The sequence below is a fragment of the Curcuma longa genome, chromosome 11 (assembly GCF_044706935.1).
Source record: "Curcuma longa cultivar G26 ecotype Majalengka, Jawa Barat chromosome 11, ITB_CL_G26_1.1, whole genome shotgun sequence".
Lineage (NCBI taxonomy): Eukaryota > Viridiplantae > Streptophyta > Magnoliopsida > Zingiberales > Zingiberaceae > Curcuma > Curcuma longa.
The window spans coordinates 31553558-31578832 of NC_133871.1; the positions used below are offsets into that span (position 1 = coordinate 31553558).

At 36.6% G+C, this 25275-nt stretch overlaps 3 protein-coding genes across 3 annotated transcripts; 1 reads left to right on the plus strand and 2 right to left on the minus strand.

Annotated features, from left to right (window-relative positions):
- Window positions 1–2138: 2138 nt before the first annotated feature.
- LOC141837583 (zingipain-2-like) lies at window positions 2139–4451 on the minus strand. The gene is made up of 4 exons (XM_074724964.1): window positions 3965–4451; window positions 3078–3310; window positions 2838–2978; window positions 2139–2411 (listed from the first exon to the last, which is right to left on the minus strand). Exons 1-4 carry the CDS (start codon window positions 4449–4451, stop codon window positions 2139–2141), a joined length of 1134 nt encoding a protein of 377 aa, XP_074581065.1.
- Window positions 4452–17079: 12628 nt separating this feature from the next.
- Window positions 17080–18698, minus strand: LOC141841485 (alpha-humulene 10-hydroxylase-like). Its single transcript, XM_074729659.1, has 2 exons — window positions 17778–18698; window positions 17080–17700 (listed from the first exon to the last, which is right to left on the minus strand). The coding sequence occupies exons 1-2, from the start codon at window positions 18696–18698 to the stop codon at window positions 17080–17082; spliced, it is 1542 nt and encodes a 513-aa protein (XP_074585760.1).
- A 4508-nt stretch (window positions 18699–23206) lies between these two features.
- On the plus strand, window positions 23207–24870 carry LOC141841582 (alpha-humulene 10-hydroxylase-like). Its single transcript, XM_074729756.1, has 2 exons — window positions 23207–24142; window positions 24250–24870. Exons 1-2 carry the CDS (start codon window positions 23207–23209, stop codon window positions 24868–24870), a joined length of 1557 nt encoding a protein of 518 aa, XP_074585857.1.
- Window positions 24871–25275: the final 405 nt, after the last annotated feature.

A 25275-nucleotide genomic window follows, 5' to 3' on the forward strand; every position in this document is an offset into this window, starting at 1 on the left:
GAAAATCCATACATACCTTGAGAAGTCATCAATGAATGTCACCATGTATCGCATACCACCAATTGAGGGTTGCTTGACGGGCCCAAACACATCAGAGTGAACTAACTCTAATGGTTCCTTTGCTTTAAAATTTGACTTTTGATACGGTAATTGGTGTGCTTTACCGTACTGACATCCCGTACATACCGTGTCTGTGCGTATGTCTAGTTGAGGAAGACCCTTGAGCATCGACTTCTTCATCATCATGTTTAACTTGGAATAGTTAACATGACCTAACCGCATGTGCCATATATCTGCTGTTTCACTTTTCCTTGTCTTGTCTATATACGCAGACTCTGCTGACATCACGTAGAGCGACTCTAATCGTTGTCCCTCCATTGTTGGTGTTTCTGAAATTTTAAGGTTTCGATATACCTTTACATCTTCAGGACCAAATAGAACATAATGGCCTGATGATGTTAATTGAGCCACAGATAGCAAATTCTTCTTCATTCCTGGGACATGATAGACATCTTGAAGAGGCACTGGGTTAGAATTATATCGAGGTGTAATTACCATCTTACCAATATGAGCTATTGGTAATCTTGAGTTGTTGGCCGTAACCACCATACGAGCTCCCTTGTATTCAGATAAGTCTTGCAACTTTTCTTTGTCACCCGTCATGTGATTTGAGCAGCCTGAATCTATGATCCAGTCCTTTTTGTAGTCAATCTGTTCTGACATTGTTGTGAAAGCTAACTCTTTTTCCTTCGTAGCTATCAACGCTTCAGCATCCCAATCATCTTCGCTCTTCTCCTTAGAATTGGAAATAGCAGCATTACTTTGAACAACCTTTTTCTTGGACCAACAATCTTTTGCCATGTGGCCCACCTTCCCACAATTGTAGCATTCACCAACAAACTTTCGACGATTATTATAACTCTTCGAGGCTCCCCCTAGATGAGTGCCTCCATTTCCTTGATAGTGTTTCACTTTGTCGCCATCCTTTTTAAATCCACCACCATTGTGCCGCTTGAAGTTGTCTTTACTTTTGCTGGTGTAGAGCGCTTCCTCTTCACCTTTTAGTGAAACTCCTCCCATTTGCTTAGTCATAGCTTCTTGTCCTGCAAGTAAATTTTCAAATTCAAGAAGTGATGGCTGTGTTGGCCATCCTTGTATTGCAGCAACAAACCCTCGATATTCTGGTTTCAAACCATGAATAATTATTCTTTTTATTCTCGTTTCTCCAATAGGAGCTGTTGGATCTAGCTCTGAAATTTCACGACATATCACCTTCACCTTGTGAAAATATTGAGCAATCGTCTTGTCATGTTGCGCTATTGACAACAACTCGTTCTCCAGAAGTTGTAATCTTGCATCATTTTTCTTTGAAAAAAGTGTAGCAAAGATATCCCATACCTCCTTTGGTGTTTTGACATCTCGGATGTGCTCCAACATTTCTTCTTCAATTGTGATCTTTAAAGCAAACATTGCTTTACCTGCCTTAATCTTCCATTTTCGTAAAATGCCATTGGCATCTTCTGCCGGCTGCGTAGCTTCACTACCACCGACAACCTCCCAAAGATCTTGACCTTGTAGGTAAGACTCCATACATGTTGTCCACGTGTTGTAGTTTGTGTTGTTGAGCTTCTTGATTCCTCCTACGACTTGAAGATCACCCATCGTGTCGAAAAGGCTTTGATTATACCAAACAAGTTTGATTCACAAACTTATAAAGTATAACTCCTCGCAATTCAAGATAGCTCCACCAAGAACAATCCCTGATCGTTCTGCTCTGATACCAATTGTTGAGAATTGGACCGCCAAAACAAGTAAATAATATTACTTGTATTACACCCACAATAAAAACACTACAACTCTTTTGTGGATCACTCACAAGGAAGAAAAAGAACAACTCACAAGTTTATTTTCTGATTGATGAATGAATGAATGAAACTACTAGCAGGGTAGAGTATTTATAGTACTCACCATGCAATCTATACCGTTCATTACAAATAAATCCTAGCCGTAGAAAGGTCTCATTCTTATCCATTGAATGAGAAAAACACTCTCTACCTTACATTTGTTTCTATCCATATCAATTAGATAAAATAATATTTCTATCCATAAGATTAGAAAATTATTCTTATCCATAAGATTTATCTTATTGGATTGGAGTTGATCCTCAACACAGAGACAGCAGTGTTGTGCAGATTAGGCCCTTTTTTTACGGGGTAAGAAGCATGCGTTGCAATACCACATTTGCCTGCAGAGTCTGCAATGTTCCTTTCCATTCTAATGTAGCCAGACTCTCCCCAGTCCTCACCCCATGAGTTCTTCACAATCCAGTAGTCCGTGCCATTTTCTGTACCATAGCCTACTATGGTCACAGCATGACTTGTTGAAATATTACAGCTTCCGGTAAATATTCCCTGCAAAAATTATATTATATTATGAAAGCATGTCGGAAGAGACGTATATACTTTGTGTTATGGAATCTGGATCTATTGGGACTTAAATGTCTAGTCTAGAGCACTTGCAATACAGTAAACTATATGTATGGAGGAAAAACCTTGACAGCTTAGTATAATAATTATTGTCTTTTGCAATGATATAAAGCATGGCAAGTGTGGAAGAAAACATTTCAAAGTGGTTTATAAGAAATACGTCCCATAAAACCAATCCAATTGGACACCTAAAGATTCACACCTGGATGTATTTCTTAACTGAACAATATGCTGAAATACTCATCAAAAAGGATGATGAGATACACAAACAAGCTTTTGTGAGGAAAACACTGGATTGGATGATTCAAACCAATGCAATTACCAAAAGTTAATCATCTGGATGAATCTTACCGACTGATAATATTTGAAATCATCACCACCAGCATCCACAGTAACACTAACTGGTTGATTTGCCACGGCCTTCTGGAGGGACTTCTCGTCGTTGGATGGAACATTTTGATACGAATCAATTGACACAACATGAGCATTTTCCTGCATGAGAAAGGTAGGCACCAAAAGAGATTTATAAAGTCATCCACAATTGCAAAACATGAATTATCTCTAGCTGCAAATGGTTAGTCAATAGATCACCTTGGTGGTATTGCAAGTGTCATTTTTCCCCGTGTACGGGTAGTTCTCCTCACTGTTGATGCCACCATTGTTAACGATGTAATGGAGCGCAACGCTCATCCAACCACCAGAGCAGTTATAGTTGTCGATATTACAGTCCACTAATTGCTGTTCCGACAGCGAAATCAGATTACCGGTGACGATTTGGTTGATACCTTCGACAGCAGCAATTGTAGAGAACGCCCAACAACTTCCTATAGACGTACCATCAAAGACATAATTAGCATACCTGTTGAGAGCATTGAAACAAAGTACTTTACATTTCATCTTTGGTTTGCCATTACTTGCTAGAATCTGTCACAAACTTATTATTTGATCTAAAAGGAAAATTTTCAAGGAGATGATCTATTTAGGACGGTGAATGAGTCAAACACTTGTGAGAAGCTCGGTAAGAGTTTATTTATGTTCATTCAATATGCACAAGGTCAAATAGATGAACAAGCTTGAATAACTCTATAAACAAGCTTAAACAGTGACTTGGCTTGGCAAATTTACAACCCTATCATCCACTTAATTTTAACAATACTAATAGCAAGTGAAAAATCTTCATTTGATATCATCGATCGGGATTTCAAGATTTCGACACTAGCAGTAGATGAATTTCTAGATCTTGCAAAATTTTCATAAAATAGGGGCTAAAGAAGAGGTAGAAGCAGATCCCCATACCAATTACTCCAAACAGCACCTCTTTTGTCAAAAGTCGAACGAGTGGAGAAGAAAAAGGGAACTGGAAAAACGTTCTTCAAACAAAAGCAAGATATCTAAGTTTACTATCACGGACCACACACACACACACACACACACACAAAAAAATCTGAACTCAACAAATTAAGGAAGGAATAGCTCACCGCAAGGGCCCTGATTCTTTATTGCGACGACGGCGCCCTTCTTCCTCCAATCGATGGAATCAGGCAGATCGTCCCCTTCTCTCAGCAGGCACCGGCTGCTGGTCTTCCGGGAGAAGTCCCGTTCTCTCAGCCCGGATAAGTCCATGAGGAACCTGGCCCGGTACTCCTCGTTGGTTAGGTCGGCGAACAGGTTCATCCCGAGGCGGTAGGTGTGCTCCCCGCGGTCGGCCGCTGCATTGTGATCGTCTACGAACCGGAGGTTCTCTGTGAAGACCTCGAGCCGGTATTCGTCCAGATCTTGGTCCTTTTCGGTGGGGTGATACTTAGCCCTCCACTCCAGGTAGAGCATTCTCACCTCCTCGTCGTTGCGGCCGGGGACGGGCCCGCCTCGCTTGGAGAGGGTGAGCACATCCTGATAGGGGACGGCGGAGACAGCAGCATGGGCGGAGGTGAAGAGGAGGAGGGCAATGGCGACGGCAGAAGCCATGAACAGAAGAAGAAATAAAGAGAAGAGAGAAGCTTGATGCTCTCTTGGCGATGGCAAAGCTTCCTTTATATAGGAGAGAGGATAGTGAGCATCGTGGAAGGTTGCCGCCTTAAAATTTATTTATTTATTTAAAATATATTATTTATTTATTATTAATATATACTTAATCAATATATTTAGAAATGCAATTTATTTATGAGATACAAATTAAATAATTGATTAAGAGATTGAATTAGAATGGTTGATTAGGATGGAAGATATTCACTTTCACAAATAAAAAGGTAATTGATGGTGTATTTACTCACTTTTTTTTAAAGATGGAATTCGCCATTCAGCGACTTCACACGGTCGACCCTACAACCATTTATGAGGAAATAAATTAAAAAACTATAGTTAGTCATGATAGATAAGGGTATTATTTGACGCTTCCATTGTATAGATGTGAGGATATATATAGTGAGCATTGGAAAAATATATATTATTTTTTTATTTTATTTATTAATAATATATATTTAATCAATATAGTTAGAAGAGAGGCTATTTTTTTTCCCACCAATGGGAACAAATTGGTGGAGAAAAAAAACTTAACTTTGTTTTTTGTTTTTTTGTTTTTTGTTATTTGAGAGGTACAGGTTATTGCACTCAATCAATGAAACGTACCGTAGTTGTTGCATCTTAATCCACAAGTCGTACGGGTGCTCAACATGATCACGACCTTGCTCATAATAATATTCATCATTGCATCCTAACTATAAATAATACCTCTAATGATGCAAAGACGGTAATAAACATAAACATTTATCAATTTATTTGATGTTATAAAAAAATAGTGATATAATGTCCGACTAAAAATAATAATCTAATTAGACTCATGATTATTGAAAAAAGTTTATTTTGATTACAAATTTTACTTTATTAAATGACACATATTTATTTAAATCCTAACAATATATGATGACTCACAAAATAGACTCATGTCAATAAATAAAAAGAATACACAACAATATTATAAATATATAAAGTAATACTAATCCCTAAGGTACATAATAGAATAAATAAATGGACCTTAATATATTGAAACAATCTCCAACGATGAACTCCATGTATCCACCAATGCAACCATGGTTAATTGTAGTTTAATTGAAGCATATATCTAGCACAAGATAATCGTTTGAATGGTGTTTTATTTGAGTACAATTAAGGCTTAGTCAAGGGAAGTCATTATCAACATGATGTTGCCCTCCAATCCTCTTGTTAGTTATTATCTTTCTCTTGATCACCTAATTAAAGCTCTCCTTGTTAAAGATAAATGGAATGCTTAGCTAGCTTGAATAAGACCTCTATTACAAAGTTATTAGTGTTGTGTTGGGACTGAATAACTAAGCTAGAGCGAGGTGAATAACGATCATTCAACCTTCAAGTAATGATTCTCAAATACTCTTGCTCTCAGTAGAAGGTCACATATGATTAGCAACGAAAATGAAAATATTTAAGCATCGATATCACATTTATAAGGATTGTTAATACATTTGTTTAACATGGTTTGATAGCCCCAAATTCTTATTTCATGGTCTATGATTGTCGATGGATCACTCTCGGAAAACACCACTAGCATTCTCCTTTTCGGTGAAATACTGAAAGTTAAGAAACCTCTTACAATCTCAAGATTATAAAGGGATTATAAGAAGAAATAAAACAAGAAAAAGACAAAGCTCTAATAGGTTTAATCAATATTATTTCACCTGCCTTGAAGCCACCTAAAATCCTTCTTTTATACTCTTTAAAATTTTGCTAAAGGATTGTTAGTTTCCTAGCAATGGACTGCTTCAAATTCATCAGTTAATTGGTTCTTACAATTCAACTATTATTGTGCAACAATAGTTCCTTTATACCTTCCACGTTGTTCACTAGTTGACTGGTCATTTACCATTAGTCGACTACTTAATTGACTGAATCATAAACATGATCATTTTGTTTATTAACTCCTTGGACTCTATGTTGTCTGAAAATTTGGAGACGAGAAACGAGAAACGCAGAAACGGAAACGGAAAACGGCAATAGTTGAAGTTTCCGGATTTTGGAAACGTCGAAGCTCTTCTTCCTCTTCCTCGCTCGCTGTAGGCGTTGGGGCATCTTGTCGTCCTTTTCCTATCAAAGATAGACAGACACGCCAAGGCTCTCAGACTCTGACGTCCTTCAAGGCTCAAACCTACTGCAGCGAAGCCTCGTCTTCCCTTGCCATTCTCCTCTGTTGATCGAGGACGGTCAGGGATGACGAAGGGGACAAGCGGAGAGGAAGAGATCGGAGCTGGTGAGTCGTTCTAACGAGGCGGTGAAAGCGATGAAAGGGTTCGCGTGGAGTCTCCCCGTCCTCAAAACCTAGGATCACGGGAAGATCGGCCCTGGTCTTGGAGTTGGCGCCCAGGCTGCGCAGATGGGATCTTCGATCGAATGCCTCCAATGCCGCCACTGCTGGGCCCCCATCGTCCTCCTTTCCCTCGGCCACCTCGTCTTCTACGTCGCCGTCACACAGATCCTCCGCTGCATCAACGGGTTTAAGTACCAACGGCGGTGCCACAAGCTGACCCTTGCCCTCGCGACTGACCGCCTCAAGCTCGTCAAGCTGCGATTCGCCGCCTCCTCTGCATCCGCCGGAGGCAAACCCCCTCGGCTTCTGCCGGAGGACTTCGAGATCCACTACCAGGAGCTGCCGGAAACTTAAAGTTCGTCGTTTCTGGTAAGTTTCCATGGATGGAAACGTTTCCCAGCGTTTCGGAAACGGGGACGTCACGGTAAACGCCGTTTCCAGACAACATAGCTTGGACTTAATCAATCGACTACTTAACACTTATACCCCTAGATCCATTTGGGATATCTGGTTCTCAATTATTAGTCAACTATTGATCTTGATTATGACCACTTTTAAAGTTGAATTTGCCTATGTTGAGTCCTACTCTCGTCCCCATAAATACAAGTCACTCAACACTCAACTCACCGATTCCCATTTGCATCTTAATTTTGCCTCAAAGCCATCTTTCTTCAAGTATATCCTTCGGATACATCTAAGCCTATAACTCTTCTTCTTGTCATCCTTAGCCTATAACTCTTCTTCTCTCTTCTTCTTGTCATTTTTAGCCTATAACTCTTCTTCTTGTCATCCTTCACGCCTTTGATTTGAAAGTCAAATTATCTTCACTATCATCCTCATTACCTCAATGCTCCTTGTCCTATCGTCTCTCAGTCTGCCATATACAATCTTCTCGAAGCTCGATAGATCTCGAGCCATCAAATTGTCAACCTAGACACTCTAATCAATACTCCAGAATTGCTTTAGCATCATTTCAATATTCTTTATCTTGAAGTCTGTTATATATCTTGTATCATTCTTCTCCAATCTCTTTAAACCTCTAAGCCACTAAACATATCATTTTAATTTGGTCATGCCAAGCAATGAGTTCTTCAAGCTTTACATGTGTATTTCTTTATTTTTTTACATTTAAATAACACACATCAAAACTAATAAGATAATATCTAACTTTAATCTTTTGCTTAAATATTAAAATTTAAGATCACATGGAAAACATTTGAGGAAGTATTATATTGCACCAACACATCTTTTATGTATTGTAAAATGTGAAGAAGAAAAAAAATTGATCTTGTGACACCCAAAGAGGGAATATTCATGACTATCCTTGATCAACCCATATGAGAATATTATATTCTCATATGAATTCGGATAATGATTTTTTTTGCGCAATAAATTGACCACCATTTTATTATTTTTTCCTTTCTCTTTCTAGACGAAGCCATGATTGGGACCATGCATGACTTAAATAATGTACCTTTGCAGTAAACAAATTTAAAGGGCAAAATAATTGATGGAACAAATTGGATGGAAAAAAAATAACTTTCTTGTTTATTTGTTATTTAGAGATGAAATGATTATGATCAATTAATCATGTCAATCTATCTAGCTAGAGGTGGCAAACGAAATCGGAATTAATGCATATATATATATAGAGAGAGAGAGGATGACTTTATTTGTTGGGTCAGGCTAGCCTATACCTATAGGTCAAGTTGGGTTGTTGCTTCTTAGCTTGCAAGTCATTTTTTACGAACGTGTATGAGAAAGTAAATCGAAAAATTGTAGTTGGCCACTATGGGGAAGAGTATTTTTATCAGTTTCGTCGAGATTCAATCCTTGACTATTGTAGCAATATCTACCTTGCAAAGTCAACTCAACCCTGCCCCGGGAGCAAATATATGAGCATACATGCACCTTAGGAGAGTTGTTTATTTTTAAGTAAGTATCAAATCTGAGTAGATACCTAAGGGGGTAATACATGTGTGTATCCTCGTGAGTACCATCCTTGCAACCGTTGGGCTAACAAGAAAGCCAATTAACAAAACAATCAATCAACATTAATACTAGCAACACATCATGTATCAATAATGAAGGTTGCTTGAATGATACAGTACGATCAATATGAGTATGATGTGTCATAACCTACCTCCACCTTGTTAATATCGTTTTTTTTACTTTTCTAATTTTGTTTAATTAATCATTCTAACACATGTATAATGTGAGACTTTAGGAGGCTACGAAAGGCAATGAAGAAAATTAATGACGTTGTGACAACAATGACAGGATATACAATATTGGTTATCCTTATCAAGCCTCTAACATATAATATTCATATAATCGTCATGTTGCACTAAAAGCATTATACTATAATAAAACTAATATATAATTATATAAATATACATATTCTAATTAATATCATTTTTTATTTTCTAAACTTGAATTTTTATTTTTGAATACAATTAATTAATCATTGTAGGCATATGGGGCGGTGAAGTAAATTAATGACATTCGGACCACAATGAAAGGACATGCATTGATTAAACATAGCTTATCCTTATAAGCCTTTAACATGTGTTTTGTGTATGTTCTTATGTGAACCGCCATTGATGTTCACATCTGATATGGAGGATGGGTGAATCATCAGTGAGTTATCTTTGAAGTTGATATGTTCAAAATTGATCCGGTGAAAAAGAGATTATGTGGATCTCTGTAAAACTTGATGAGAATTAGAATAAAGGCCCATATGGACCTTGGTTCAACCACTCTAATGTTTAAATTAGATTTCTAGAGGCAGAGAAGGGCTCTAGAATAGAAAAAAAAAAAAGAAAGATTTTTTGTGCTTGTGCTTATACCCGTCGAAGTGGGCTCTTGTTTATACCATCTCCTAGGAGGGAGGCATGAACCCCACGTTCAGGTCGTGGGGCTACCACGTAGATCCACATACCCTTATTCGTACCCCCAATCGCTCCACGTTTAGGTCATGGAGCTGCCAAATAGATCCACGTGCTCTTATTCGTACCTCCAATCACTCCATGTTCTCCGCTTATCATGGTATCCACCTTCTGCTTGACGAGGGGGCTAGCTAGTAGCCAAATCCGAAGGTATCTGAAGGAGTCGAGCACAACCGAGCTAAAGGAGTTGGGCATGGTCAAGCCGAGGAAGTCAGGCGTGGTCGAGTTGAGGGAGTCGGGCATGGCCGAACTGAAAAGTTGGGTGTGGCCCAACTTAAGGAGTAAGGCGTGTCCGAGCTTAAGGAGTCGGGTGTGGTCGATTTGAAGGAATGAGTCTTGGGAGGGAGGCATGAGCCCCACGTTCAGGTCATGGGACTACCACGTAGACCCACATGCCCTTATTCGTACCCTAGTCACTCCATGTTCAAGTCGTGGGGTTGCCACATAGACCCACATGCCCTTATTCATACCCCTAGTCACTCTACATTCTCTGCTTATCACGGTATCCGCCTTCCCCATGAATGAAGATGGTAGTGATTGCATTCAAAGGTATCTGGAATGAGCCGAGCTGATGGAGTCGGGCGTGGCCGAGTTGAAAGAGTCAGATGTGGCCGAGCTAAAGGAGTCGGGTATGGCCGAGCTTATGGAGTCGGGCGTGGCCGATCTGAAGTAGTCAGGTGTGGCCGAGCTGAAGGAGTCGAGCATGGTTGAGACAAAGGAGTTAGGTGTTGTCACGCCCCGCACGAACTAGACTTGCCGTGATGCTAGCTTCGCTCACCGCGCATGAACTGTAACAATGTCAGAGTAAAATATGGAGTAAAACTAAATAACCTAACTACATGCATACCTTTGGAATAACTCTATTAGTGTTATGTATGTATCTCAATAATTAACATGGGGTCAAAGAAAAGGGAGAGTGAGCACAAAGTGCAAAGTGGAGATACGATAGATGTGCATGAAAAATAGTATTAAAGAGACAATAACATCATTTATCATTCATCTTTTTTCCCCCATGTCATTTGTCTTTTATTCCCTTCTTAATCAATATCATAAATTCTCATTATTTTCTTATGTTATTCGACAACTCAATATGATTTATTGAATAGGTGAACAACATGCAATATACTTGTCCAAAAGGTGTTGTTTAAGTAAAGGTGAACAACTTGCCTTCCACCTAATACAAACATATCACATATACATGAACAAACATATCAAAGTGAGGTGACCTACAATCCACTTAAAAGAGATACATCGTATAACAGAGTGAACGACCTGCAATCCACCCATAACGAAATTGCATCGTAAATATGCATCTATACATACATAGCTCATGTGAACGACTCACAATAGAAAAATTTTATCTCAATTTATTCGAAGTCTAGGCACACGTAGAAAGATTCGAGAGCTCTTTCGAATTGCGGAGCAAAGAGTTCTATATTTATAGAGTTATTTTCCTCATTAATCTGATATAATTAATCTAATATCTTTTATAACAATTAGAACAGAGTTCCATGACACGAAAGGTATATTCACTTCTTAATTAACTTGGTTGAAAAGTCATATACTTCCTCTGAGCGTTGAGCCGAAATTCTCTCATATAGTTATATTACTTATTTCAGTTATAAGAACTGCATGAATATAATTTATTAATTATATTCATTCCCTCTTATTTTCTCATCATAACTCAGGTTATCCCTTTTTTATTATTAATTCTTAGAAAAAAATTAACCATAGATACCATAAGAAAAGACAAGCAACATGCATGATAAAATCAACCATACGGATAACAAAGAAAGATGTCATTCGTCTTTTATTTCTTTTTTAATTAATATCATCAGTTCCCATTATTGTCTTATTTTATTCGACCACTCAATATAATTTCTTGAGTGGATAAACGACTGTTTCCAAATCCCTCGGCCACCATGCCCTGGTCAGTCCCGCATTCAAAGTACCTCTCCACAGATGGTCGGGGGGCCGATCGTGTGGTATCTCCATTGGCATGAGGCCTTTTGGCTTGAGTGGATAAACGATGGTTGGTGGGAAACTTCCGTGGACGGGTCGGCCACCCCCAGATATTTTGAGTCCATGAGACTAACAAGTGGGATTTATCATTTTTTTGAGTGGATAACGACGTCCCCGATGAGCCATGATCCAGATCTAGGACATCTAGGTTGTCACCTTAAACAAAGGAAGTGGATGCCCCGTGCTACGGAGGTAGACACCAGGGAAGTCCTAGTTCCTCCAAATGGGGATCGCAATCAAAGGAAGTCTTAGTAGGTCGGGTCTGGATTGGCTGCGGCTAGGTGGGAAGTCCTTAGGTCGAGTTTACCCTAAAGTACATGAAAAAGATCATGAGGTTAAAAGGATGGAAAACTATTGGCATGAGACCTTTTGGGGCCGGTCACTCTCAGGGATTGAGTCAAAGTGGAATAACATGGGATTATCATTTTTTTGAGTGGATAAACGACATACAATCTACTCATCTAAAATGTGTCGTTTAGGAAAAGGAGAACGACCTACACGTACTTATTACAAACACATCAGGTATAAATAAAAAAAATATCAAAGTGAGTGACCTGCAACCCACTTGAAAAAGATGCATCGTATAATAGAGTGAATGATCTGCAATCCACCTGTAACAAAATTTACATCGTAAGTATGCATTTATACATACATAGCTCATGTGAACAACCGCCCGAAAAATATAAAAAAGGGCAGCCCGGTGCAACGCTCCCGCCACCCGAAAAATATCTCACATGAAAATAGGATGGACGGCCTATAATCCATTCCGTGAGATGCCTCACATAAGAATAGGGTAAACGACCTACAATCCACCCCGTGAGAAAAAATTTATCTTCATTTGGTCAAAGTTTATACACGAACAGAAAGACTCGAAAGCTCTTTTCAAACCGCGGAGCCAAGAGCTCTATATTTATAGAGAGATATTTCCTTAATACTATGATATAATTAATCTCATATCTTTTATAACTAATAGAACTGAAATTTCATAACACGAGAGTTATATTCACTTCTTTATAAACTTGGTTGAGAAGTTATATAACTTCTTCTGAGCATCGAGTCGAAGCTTTCTCTCGTATTATTCAATTTTTGATAATAATATTATATATATTATTTATTCACTTCAAATTCTCATGAGGTTTGAATTCTCTTTCGGGAAATTATCTCAAATTCTCCATATCTCTCAATTGTCTAATCTAAATAATATTGATCAATTTTGATAGGGTGTAAAATTTTGATAAACAACAAGTATAAAAGGACAACCAAGTATAAAGATATGATCAAACAAATAGAAGTATATACGAGCATATACTTTATTTTTCTTCTACCATATAGAATATAAACCTTAAATAATTCATTATCAATATTTTCTCTTCCATACCTAATTTAACATTAATGAGATCATTCTTGTTTTCTAACTAATCGATGTAGACTTATGGTAGTAATTACCAACTAAAATAAAATCTTAATAAAAATAACAACAAGCACCGTACACTGCATATAATGGATTCATGACATACAAAGATGAAGAAAAATCCAAGCTATAGAATTCTTGATGGCTGTGAATTGTTGAACCAAAAAAAATAACAAAAAGATCAAGCAGAAAGAGATCCAGATTATTATCTCTTAAAGTGTAGGTTTAATCATGCACGAAGGAAATCGAAAGGAGTCAAGAAAGAAAACACCACCTCAATTAAATTTGGCAGTGTTGTGATGACGTGTGATGACTACAACGACGTGCGGCGGCGACAATGACGTGCGACGGCTACAATGACATGCGGTGGCGACGACAATAGAGAGCAAGGACGGTGGCGGCGGCATGAGAAGTTTGAGGGTGCATTAGGGTTTTGGGATCAGAGAGGTTTTAAAGACCCTTTATTTGCATTTTTGTATAAAGGTCCAACAAGTTTTAAAATTTTTAACTAAGACCTTTTTAATTATTTCAAGATATAATATGAACACTTTTTTTTGGGAACCTATTTAGCACATAAATAGCACAAGATATAGCTTCTGTCCAGAAATGCTTAGGCAGATTTTTTGTTTTCAACATATGTCTTATCATGCCTATAATAGTTTCATTTTTTCTTCCAGCCACTCCATTTTATTGTGGAATGTATCTAATTGTCATTTGATGTTGAATACTATGCTTCTTTAAAAAATCATCATAAATAATAATTTTGTACCTCTATCTGTTCTTAAGATTTTGATTTCAAGTCCACATTATTTTTCAACAAATAGCTTAAATTGCTTGACAATATCACATGCTTATGACTTTTGATGTAGAAGATAAACCCAAGTTTTTCGACTCAAATCATCAATAAAAGTAATAAAATACTTATTACCTCCAAGTGATGGAACGTTCACTGTACGCACAAATCTAAATGAACAAGTTCTAACTATTTTGTGGTTCTCCATGACTTTCCTACAGGAAACAACTATCTATGCTTCTTGCCAATTAAATAAGTCTCACAAACATGATTAGACTTCATAATATCAGGCAACTCAAAATCAAGCTTCCTTCTCGCTAAATAATTTAACCCAGAAAAATAAAAGTGCCTAAACTGCATATGCCACAACCAATTATCATCCAAAATCTCAGAATTAAAGCAAGAAAGAAATTAATGTTGCATTTTCAAAGGAAATAATCGATTTTGAGACATCTTTACCTTTGCTATTAACTTCCCTTTTCCATCTGTTATGGTGCAATACCCTTGAATAATGCATATTTTATAATCCTTTTCTGATAATTATCCCATACTTAATAAGTTTTGGTGAAGTTCAGGAACATAAAAGACATCAGATATAAAATTTTGAGAACCATGTGTCAATTGAATATAAATTTTACCATTTCTCAAAATTGGTACTTTTGTCTTATTTCCAAAAGTAATCTCTGACTGAACTGATTCATCTAACTCCGAGAATAGCTCTTTTCTTTCACACATATGGTTACTACATCTAATATCCAAAAATCATACGTTCTCATCTACAGGTAAACTGTTACTAGCCAAAAGTAAAGTTTTGCTTCATTAGAGTTCTTACCATAATTTCCAACAATATTTACCTGGTTGCCACAATTGTTGAATTTCTTGTATCTACAATCTGTAATTTTATGCTCATATTTTCCACAATTATAGCAGTGAGTCGGAAACTTATCTTGTTTGACATTATCTCCACCTTTTTCTTAATTTGAGTAATTACCTCATCCTTTCCCTCTATATCCTCCTCTTCCTCTTCCACGACCACTATTGAATCCTCCTCTTTGACTAGAGTCAGTCGTATTAAGAGTAACCTGACTCTTTAAAGCTTCTTCATTTACTGGTGTTTCCGCCTTTGCTTTGATCCTGTCAATATGACTTTCTATCATACCTTTTAATTCTGCAATTGTCAGCAGTTCAATATCATGTAGTTCTTGAATTGAGGCCACCACATGATCATACTTCAATGGTATAGTTCGAAGAATCTTCTCAACTACGGCATCATCTTCAACTTTATCTCCATATAATCTCATTTTATTGACAAGATCAGTAAGACGTGAAATTGTCAACTGTTTTTGTAGAGGTCATCTCACATCAATCATATAACCTTCGTAGCGATTGCAACTTTGATTTTTGTGCTCGATCAACTCCTTTGTATGACAGTTTTAAGATATCCCACACCTCCTTTGTCGTCTTGGCATTTGCTATCATGCCAAAAATTGAATAATCTATTCCTTGATGAATTTGTCCAAGTGCAAGTTGATCTCGACATTGAGAGTTTGCATCAGCTCCTTCTGAAAGACCTAGATCAATAGAGCTCCAAAGATTTTGAACTTTCAAATGTGTAGACATCATTATCTGTCAATAATTATAATCGAGCTTCCCATCTAATTTGAGACCAGACCAAACAATATTAAAATTATTTGTCATATTTACTATTAAGAAAAAATGAGCTAGAAGGTAACTTACTTTGATACCACTTCGATAGCACTCCGATGAAACAGAGTCAAAAGAAAACACTCAATATCAGCAACTTAAATGAAGAAGAAACAAAATAAAATAATAGAGAATTAATATATTTCTTATTGCTAATGAATAAAAATTTGATTACAATCATAAACTATACATGTCTTTATATAGCAATATGAAAAACTAGTCTGATCTTAAAATCATACTATGGATCCTAAAATTATACATCTAGATTTAACCTTAATCAATCATTTATTCAAAGTATATCCATTAACTATGGACATATTCTATCTTGGAAAAAATTTTGCAAATACTTAATTTAAATAATACAACAACTACTATCAACTGATCATTAAAAATTACCATCCTTCTACTTAAAAAATAGCAGGATTAATTAAATCACTTTCACAAAAAGATTTCTAGATTATAACGCAATTAAAAATTTATTTCTTAAGAGTCTATATTTATTTTGCTTTTGCGTGTTAGAAAAAAAAAACTTTTTTTTAAATAAAAGGTTAAATTTCTTAAACTTGTCTTTAAATATTATTTCTTAAAATTGTGTTTAAATAAAATTTGCGGCTACACAGCTAATCTACTAGTTCAAAACCGCTGCGAGTTTGTGACGAGGTCATACAGGTTTTCTTAAAATTTGTCCATAAATTATTTTTATAATAAATAAATAAAATAAATATCTTACCATGCATCCTTTCTATTTTAGACAGCCCATTAAGTTCTCCTAATTAATTATAATATTAGACATAATTTTTTAATATTTTTATTTAAAATGTAACGAATTGAAATAAATACAAATTAAATTAATATGATATAACTTTGATGCATAAATATATTAATATAAAATAATTTATTTAAAAATTAATAACTTTTAATGATTAATTTAATTTTTTTTAAAGCTTAATTTTAATGCCACAAATTAGAATTTTAAGAATTAAAATGTGTTCTCTATGACTAACCAAAGAAGGAAATTAGCCATGAACTTAACTTTGGGATAGTTGAATAATTGGAAGACTAGTTATAATTGTAACATTAGGCAGATTTTTGAAAGCCACCTTACAATTTCCCCAATATAATATGTTAGGCTGAATTTTTTTATTTTGTTTAAAAATTAAAAAATTATAATCATTTTTTATTACATTATTTAACTATAATAAATTTAAATGTGTTTGGAAAAAATAATTTCAAATATTTATTTTTTTAAGCAATAAAAAAGTTTAAAAGGAGAAAACCTTGTATTTCCTGCAAATCATAAAGGCTTATATCTTTAAGCAAACTACATGATATACAGAACGGATTAAATAATATATGGAACGCAAGGGGACAAGAGCAGGAGGCTACGGCAGAGGAATTCGTGGATCGGCAACCAAGAACAGCGGCGACTTCCTCGGAGCACTCGCACCGGAAATCTCCATCATGTCCAAGTCTTCGGCCTTCATTCCGCCGGGAAGCTTCCAGTCGAAATAGAAGAGCAGGTGAGCCAGTCCGACTTCCACGGACGACAGCCCAAACGTCATGCCGGGGCATATCCTTCGCCCAGCGCCGAACGGCACAAACTCAAAGTTGAATCCCCTGAAATCGACTGCGCCGTCGGCAAATCTCTCCGGCCTGAAGCTCTCGGCGTCGCCGCCCCAGTAGCGCTCATCCCTGCCCAATGCCCAGGCGTTGATGAGCACGCGAGCCCCCGCAGGCACTCGGTATCCTACAACCTCGCACGCCTCCTTGCACACTCTCGGCAGCAACAGGGGACCCGGAGGATGAAGTCTGAGGGTCTCCTTGATCACTAATTTAAGGTAGTCGAACTTGGCGATGTCATTCTCTTCCAGCTTAGTCTTCCCATGCATGGCCTCCCTGATCTCCTTTTGAGCTTTCTCCATCACCTCTGGGTTCTTCATTAACTCTGACATTGCCCACTCGATCACCGTCGACGATGTCTCTGTTCCTCCGAGAAATATTTCCTGAATATATACCAAAGAATTGGTAAAGATATAGGTCTCACAAATATGATATAATTTTCACGTACGTACGTACGTACCAATACGATGGCTTTGATGCTGGTTGATGTTATTGGAAACTCTTGATCATCCTGGTCCTTGAGCCTCAAAAGAACATCGATGATTAGATCCTCCTCTGAAGGGTCTGCTCTCTCAGCCTGATGCTGTGAGATGATCTCGTCGAACACCTGGTCGAGCTGTCGTCGAACACGCTGTAGCTTAAATTTTAAGCCGGTCAGGGTGTCCAAGAACTTGAGCGACGGGAACATGTCGGCCACTGCGAAGCTGGTAACCAGACTCACCCCTTCCTTCACTAGCTGCAGGAACTTGCCTTGCTGCTCGCACTTCTCGCCGAATGCTGCTCTCATCACCAGCGCGTTCGTCATGGACATCACCATCTCGCTAAGGTTGAGAGGCGTTTGGCGGAACGATGCGGCAGTTGCGATTTCTGCGGTGAGCTTACGGACCGCATCCTCTCGGATCGTAGCGAAGGACTTGACGCGCCGAGAGTTGAGCAGCTCCATGGCGTAGATCTTCCGCATTTGCTTCCAGTAGCCGCCGTAGGCGGCCATGGCGACGCTTAGGCCGTCGTAGGCCAATATGTTGGCGAAGGTCAAGTCGGATGGACGGTTGGCAAAGTTGAGGTCGTGACGCTTGATTATCTCCCCCACGGCTTCCACGGAGGAGGCGACGACTAGGTCGACCTGACCGAGCCGGAGAAGCAAGAGCGGGCCATGAACTCTGGAGAGGTGGCGGAGCGTGCGGTGGGGATTGGCACCGGCAAGGTGATGGATGTTTCCGATGAGGGGAAGCTTAGGAGGGCCAGGCGGAAGAGGTGCCACCTTTTGTGCCTCCTTTGCAGGCTTCCTTAGCTTCTGCAGTGTTACTATGAAGAGGAAGAAGAGGAAGAGAGTGATGAAGAAGGGAGAAAAGAGAAAAGTAGTGATGAGATGGGCTTCCATTGTAGTAGCTGATATGATCCCTGCACTAATCAACTGATGAAACTAAGTGATTAATTAATGTTTATGTGGATTGATGATCTATCGCTCTTTCTTCCATGTATTTATAGACTATTTTTCTGTGTTCTCAGTCCATTGAGGCGTTCGACCTCCGTGACAATTTAATAATTAAAGAAACTGTTGCGTCCTCCATGTTTTAAAATTTTCCAAGTCAGAAAAGAGAAACGGCCATGACTATAATAATGGAATTGGAGTTTGGTTGAAATGATAGGTCAAATAAATCCAACTTTTAGGATGAATTTGAAAAGAGTTCTTGATTCAGCTAATCAATAAAAAAATATAAAAGGTTTGAAATATTGAAGGTCACTTAGAGTTGCAGTTCTTTGTTTTCTATTTTTTTTTCTAAAAAAATTCATTTCTGAACATTCATGTTTTCTAATATCATTTTTTTATTTTTGGAAGGATCATAGTTTTTAAATCATATATTGTTCTGTGCATAGTAAAGTAGTTTACAAGGATTTTTATTTTAGCTTTTTCATAAAATATAATTTTTAAACTATTTTAATGTAAAAACTATATAAGATATTAGAAATATTATTAGTAATTTATAAATTTGAGAATTAAATTAGCAAATTAGTTATAATCATTTCTCAAGACTCGTGTTTTATTTACTATATATAAATCGTTAGGGAGTTATTATGAGAAGGATAAAAATTCCATTCTATCAAATTTTAAGAAAAAAAAGTTTGTGGACGTACGGATTGTAAATTAGCCTGTGGATTATTTCTAAACTAAATAAATAAGGAATTCTGTTCGATTTCTCTATAATCATTCCTTTCTTTCATTCGATCGAGCTATAGAGTAAACAAGGCATCACGATAATGCTGCACTTTTGAAGCACCACCAAATACGTAAAAAAGCTAAATGAATGTAGAAGTTCTATATTAATTACTAATTAAAAGAAAACCAATATAATTCTTCATTATTTCAAAAATATATTTTATATATTTTAAAGCTAAATGATATATTACTCCTATTCCTAGTCAATATTCAAAAGAAATTCTACTAGAACTTATGTAGAAAATGAATGAACAGTGAGTATTCTAGAATCATATTTTATCAAAAAGTTAAAATAGAGTCTTAATTAATACTAATTTTCCTATAATCCACAAAGTTTGACATGCAAGAAGACAAAATCCCAGAAATGTCTCATATATCAAGAATAACGGATCAAACCGGTTGAAAATTAAAACGATGGGCTGGTGGCTATAATTTTATATTTCTGAGTGTATGAACGTCTGTAAAATCTATCAACAGTCCAATGGAACTCTTTGACTGATTACTTCAAATTTCATAACCTTTTATTATAACAGTCCACTTTAGAGTTCTTTCTTTGATTTTCAAACACGGCTGCTATATTTAATTTAATTAATTTAGAACCTGTCTGATGGAATCGCTGCTTCATTTTTATTGACTTGTTTCTAGTAGGTCGTCTATTGTTGGCATGCAACGAACCATGAGTGAGGTAGCTGGTCATGAGTAAACTTTAAAATTATTGCCCCTCTATCATTATTCTCATGGTATACTGGTATGATATTGTCCACTTTAGATCTAAACTTTCATGATTTTATTTTTGAGCTCAACTCAAAAGACCTCATACCAATGTAGATCATCTTCCATCTTATAAATTCATGATCTTTTCTATGTATTTTTAATGTAAAACTTTAATTACATCCTAACAATAACTATTATAAGAACACCAAAATAAAAATATTTTAAAGATATATAGAATAGAAAATCTTCTTAAATACTTTTTAAGATTAAGTAATTTTAATAATAAAAAATAAATAATTAAAAATATTATTTTTATCTATATCCTCAAAAACATCTCTTTTAAAAATTATCAAAACAACACGTATGAAGTATAATTTGATATTCGTAATATTCTTTCATGCTCCATTTTAAAACTATTTTATATAAAATAATACCACTTTTGGAACTGTTTTATATGAAACTCTGATTAAAATTAGGCCAAAACTATTTTAAGATGAAATCATTTTATATAAAAAATTTTAAAATAATATTATTTTGTACAAAATAGCTCCAAAATTTAGCGCTTTATGCGTATGATGTTGTTTTTATAAGTTTTGATAAAGGGGAAAAAGGAGTGAATATTTAATTCTTTATAATAATAAAAATAATAAATAGTTATTTTTATCTTAGATAAAAATCAAAAAGGCATTCCAAATTATATAAATCATGAAAATGATGTTTCTTTTTTTTAAAAAAAAAAGGCACTTCATCATATGTTTTATCCCTAGAATGCTCCTTATTCAACATTATTATAACAGCTATCAATAGTTACTATAATATGTAGCAGTTATTCGTAGCTGTTATGATATTGTTTCTTACTTACAATGTCATCCTAGTAGTTAGGACTAATTTTTATAACATATAAAAGCTACTTTATAGCTAGCTGTTACAATTGTTTTAATGTAATTTTGATTAATTTATAAAGATTTTGATAAAATTTAAATAATTTGATTAACTATAAAATTTATAAAAATATTTTAAAAATATAATAATGTTTACAATTTAAGACTTAAGGTTCAAGATTTTAAAATTTAGGTACACTTGTATGACAACTATCGATAGTTATTACAATACGTAGAAGCTACTCGATAGTTATTACAATGTAAATAATTAAACTATTTCACTTTAATCAAAATAACTATATATAAAATCACTATTATATCAAAATATTTTATCAACTTGATTAAAATTATTTAAACTTCATCAAAATCATTTTAGATTACTTAAAATCACTTTTAAAATAATTATAATTAAATTTTAAAATCTTAAAACCTAAATCATATATTGTAAATACTATTATATCAAAATACTTTTTATCAATTTACTAAGATTATTTAAATTTTATCAAAATTATTTTAAATTGAATTGTAGTTGCTAAGTAACGTTAGACGTTAGTGTATTTTTAGGATTAAATATGGACGCTCTTTTACATTTTTTTAATAAAAAAATATCTTTTTAATAATTTACATAATTTAGAATGGTAATATAATTTCATAGTCTTCCACGTACAGTTTAGCGAAGGATGCGAGAGTCAACATCACACACACCTATATATCTTCATATGGGTAATAAATTGATTCAATTTTTTTTTAATTATTTTTTTTTTAATATTTAGTATAAAATATATTTTTTAAATTTTCATTTCTTTTAATCTAAACATTAAATCTTAACACCTTAAAACTAAATTAAAAAAATTAAAATAAAATATTTTATACTATATACTTACTCGGTATGCAATATAAGATGTGTACAATATATTATTTACTTATATATATATATATATATATATACTAATTAATAGAAATAATAATAATAAAATAAAACGAGTCATCGTTGGCACGCGGATGACGATACCATTGACTTTAATGGGCAGCCTTATCTTTTCCACGTGGTAAATGATTAAATTAAACGGATATATATTAATATCGCCAAAGTAGAACGGATTAAGGAGTTAGAGAAAAGAAATCCAATTTTTATGAAAACAACTTCTGATCAGTTCTCCTGCTTGTTAAAATAATCAAAGGCTTATGTATTTGGTGTAAAACAAAGAGTAAAGGATACAAAAAAACAAAAGATTATTTAATTTTATTAATTATCGTAGTTCAATAGATATATATATATTTATATAAATTGTTTAGAGGATTATGGAAATATTATCGTATATATAATGATCATGAATGAATAAGTAGTACTGTATACAGATCAGAGTAGTTATTAAAATGTAATAATAGATTCAATTATATGATTGGTATTTTTGCCTCCCTACAAATTCAACTGATTATTAACATGCTAAAACGTTATCTGATTATTCTCAAACAAAGTAAAAAAATTATTTTTTATATATTTTATGTGAGAATGGGAAACTAAATTTAGCTTTAATGTATTAGCTTTATATTATCTATTTTTTGAGAAATTAATTGTCATTTTTTAGAATCATTATATTATAATAATTTTTTATTTGATATAAAAATACTTCGATCCTTCAAAAAATCAAATAATGATATAAGAAAACATGCATATTCAAAAATGAAATTGAAAAAAAAACAAAAAACAAATAACTGCAACTCTATCATAACAATTTCAATGACCGGTCAATATTTTCTATTTTTCATTGATTAGCTGGATCAAACTCCAATTACATTAGTCATGGCCGTTTCTCTTTTCTGACTACATTTGGATTTAGAGCTTAAAATAGTTGACTTGGAAAATATCTAAAAAAAAGGAGGACGGCAAGATTTTTTTCCCAGAGGACGAACGCATCTATGGACTGAGCAAACAGAGGTGACGCTTTAATTATTCTCTCCTGAAAACGCGCCTATAAATACATGGAAGAAAGAGCGATAGATCATCAATCCACACAAACATTAATTAATCACTTAGTTTCGTTGATTAGTGCAGGGATCGTATCAGCTACTACAATGGAATCCCATCTCATCACTACTTTTCTCTTTTCTCCCTTCTCCATCACTCTCTTCCTCGTCTTCTTCTTCATCGTAACACTGCGGAAGCTAAGGAAGCCTGCAAAGGAGGCACAAAAGGTGGCACCTCTTCCGCCTGGCCCTCCTAAGCTTCCCCTCATCGGAAACATCCATCACCTTGCCGGTGCCAATCCCCACCGCACGCTCCGCCACCTCTCCAGAGTTCATGGTCCGCTCTTGCTTCTCCCGCTCTTGCTTCTCCGGCTCGGTCAAGTCGACCTAGTCGTCGCCTCCTCCGTGGAAGCCGTGGGGGAGATAATCAAGCGTCACGACCTCAACTTCGCCAACCGTCCATCCGACTTGACCTTCGCCAACATATTGGCTTACGACGGCCTAAGCGTCGCCATGGCCGCCTACGGCGGCTACTGGAAGCAAATGAGGAAGATCTACGCCATGGAGCTGCTCAACTCTCGGCGCGTCAAGTCCTTCGCTACCATCCGAGAGGATGCGGTCCGTAAGCTCACCGCAGAAATCGCAAGTGCCGCATCGTTCCGCCAAACGCCTCTCAACCTTAGCGAGATGGTGATGTCCATGACGAACGCGCTGGTGATGAGAGCAGCATTCGGCGAGAAGTGCGAGCAGCAAGGCAAGTTCCTGCAGCTCGTGAAGGAAGGGGTGGGTTTGGTCACCAGCTTCGCAGTGGCCGACATGTTCCCGTCGCTCAAGTTCTTGGACACCCTGACCGGCTTAAAATTTAAGCTACAGCGAGTTCGACGACAGCTCGACCAGGTGTTCGACGAGATCATCTCACAGCATCAGGCTGAGAGAGCAGACCCTTCAGAGGAGGATCTAATCATCGATGTTCTTTTGAGGCTCAAGGACCAAGATGATCAAGAATTTCCAATAACATCAACCAGCATCAAAGCCATCGTATTGGTACGTACGTACGTACGTGAAAATTATATCATAAATAGCTTAATTAGCTTAATTTATTCATATTTTGTGAGACCTATATCTTTACCAATTCTTTGGTATATATTCAGGAAATATTTCTCGGAGGAACAGAGACATCGTCGACGGTGATCGAGTGGGCAATGTCAGAGTTAATGAAGAACCCAGAGGTGATGGAGAAAGCTCAAAAGGAGATCAGGGAGGCCATGCAAGGGAAGACTAAGCTGGAAGAGAATGACATCGCCAAGTTCGACTACCTTAAATTAGTGATCAAGGAGACCCTCAGACTTCATCCTCCGGGTCCCCTGTTGCTGCCGAGAGTGTGCAAAGAGGCGTGCGAAGTTGTAGGATACCGAGTGCCTGCGGGGGCTCGCGTGCTCATCAACGCCTGGGCATTGGGCAGGGATGAGCGCTACTGGGGCGGCGACGCCGAGAGCTTCAGGCCGGAGAGATTTGCCGACGGCGCAGTCGATTTCAGGGGATTCAACTTTGAGTTTGTGCCGTTCGGCGCTGGGCGAAGGATATGCCCCGGCATGACGTTTGGGCTGTCGTCCGTGGAAGTCGGATTGGCTCACCTGCTCTTCTATTTCGACTGGAAGCTTCCCGGCGGCATGAAGGCCGAAGACTTGGACATGATGGAGATTTCCGGTGCGAGTGCTCCGAGGAAGTCGCCGCTGTTCTTGCTTGCCGATCCACGAATTCCTCTGCCGTAGCCTCCTACTCTTGTCACCTTGCGTTCCATATATATACATTAGATGCAGCCATACACAGATTATTAATGATCCAGTAGATAGCAGCTAGCTACCGCCTACCGGTTCTAATCCGGCTTCTGTAATTTTACACAATTATTATTGAGATTGATTTACTACTTCCATGTATTTTGATATTAGATTTTTTTTTTTATCCCCGGGGCCATGATACTGCAGTAGTACATCTAGGTTGTCACCCAGGCACCCACGGTTCGATCCCCAACTACGACGTATTTGTAGGAATTTTCCTTTAAATGAAGATCACAATCAAAGGATGCTGGACATCTGTATTAACCGCTGCGTGCGCTTCCCGATTTACCCTGGTGACCAATGGAAAACTTCTGTGAGGCCGGATCGATCACCCCAGGG

Excerpts from the sequence above, each read along its gene's own strand:
- LOC141837583 (XM_074724964.1), bottom strand. The coding sequence starts at position 4,451 with ATGGCTTCTGCCGTCGCCATTGCCCTCCTCCTCTTCACCTCCGCCCAT. Across the intron at positions 3,311-3,964 it reads AAAGAATCAGGGCCCTTGCG|GAAGTTGTTGGGCGTTCTCT; the intron begins GTGAGCTATTCC and ends GTACGTCTATAG. Across the intron at positions 2,412-2,837 it reads ATTTCAAATATTATCAGTCG|GGAATATTTACCGGAAGCTG; the intron begins GTAAGATTCATC and ends TAATTTTTGCAG.
- LOC141841485 (XM_074729659.1), bottom strand. The coding sequence starts at position 18,698 with ATGGAAGCCCATCTCATCACTACTTTTCTCTTTTCTCCCTTCTTCATC. Across the intron at positions 17,701-17,777 it reads GCATCAAAGCCATCGTATTG|GAAATATTTCTCGGAGGAAC; the intron begins GTACGTACGTAC and ends GTATATATTCAG.
- LOC141841582 (XM_074729756.1), top strand. The coding sequence starts at position 23,207 with ATGGAATCCCATCTCATCACTACTTTTCTCTTTTCTCCCTTCTCCATC. Across the intron at positions 24,143-24,249 it reads GCATCAAAGCCATCGTATTG|GAAATATTTCTCGGAGGAAC; the intron begins GTACGTACGTAC and ends GTATATATTCAG.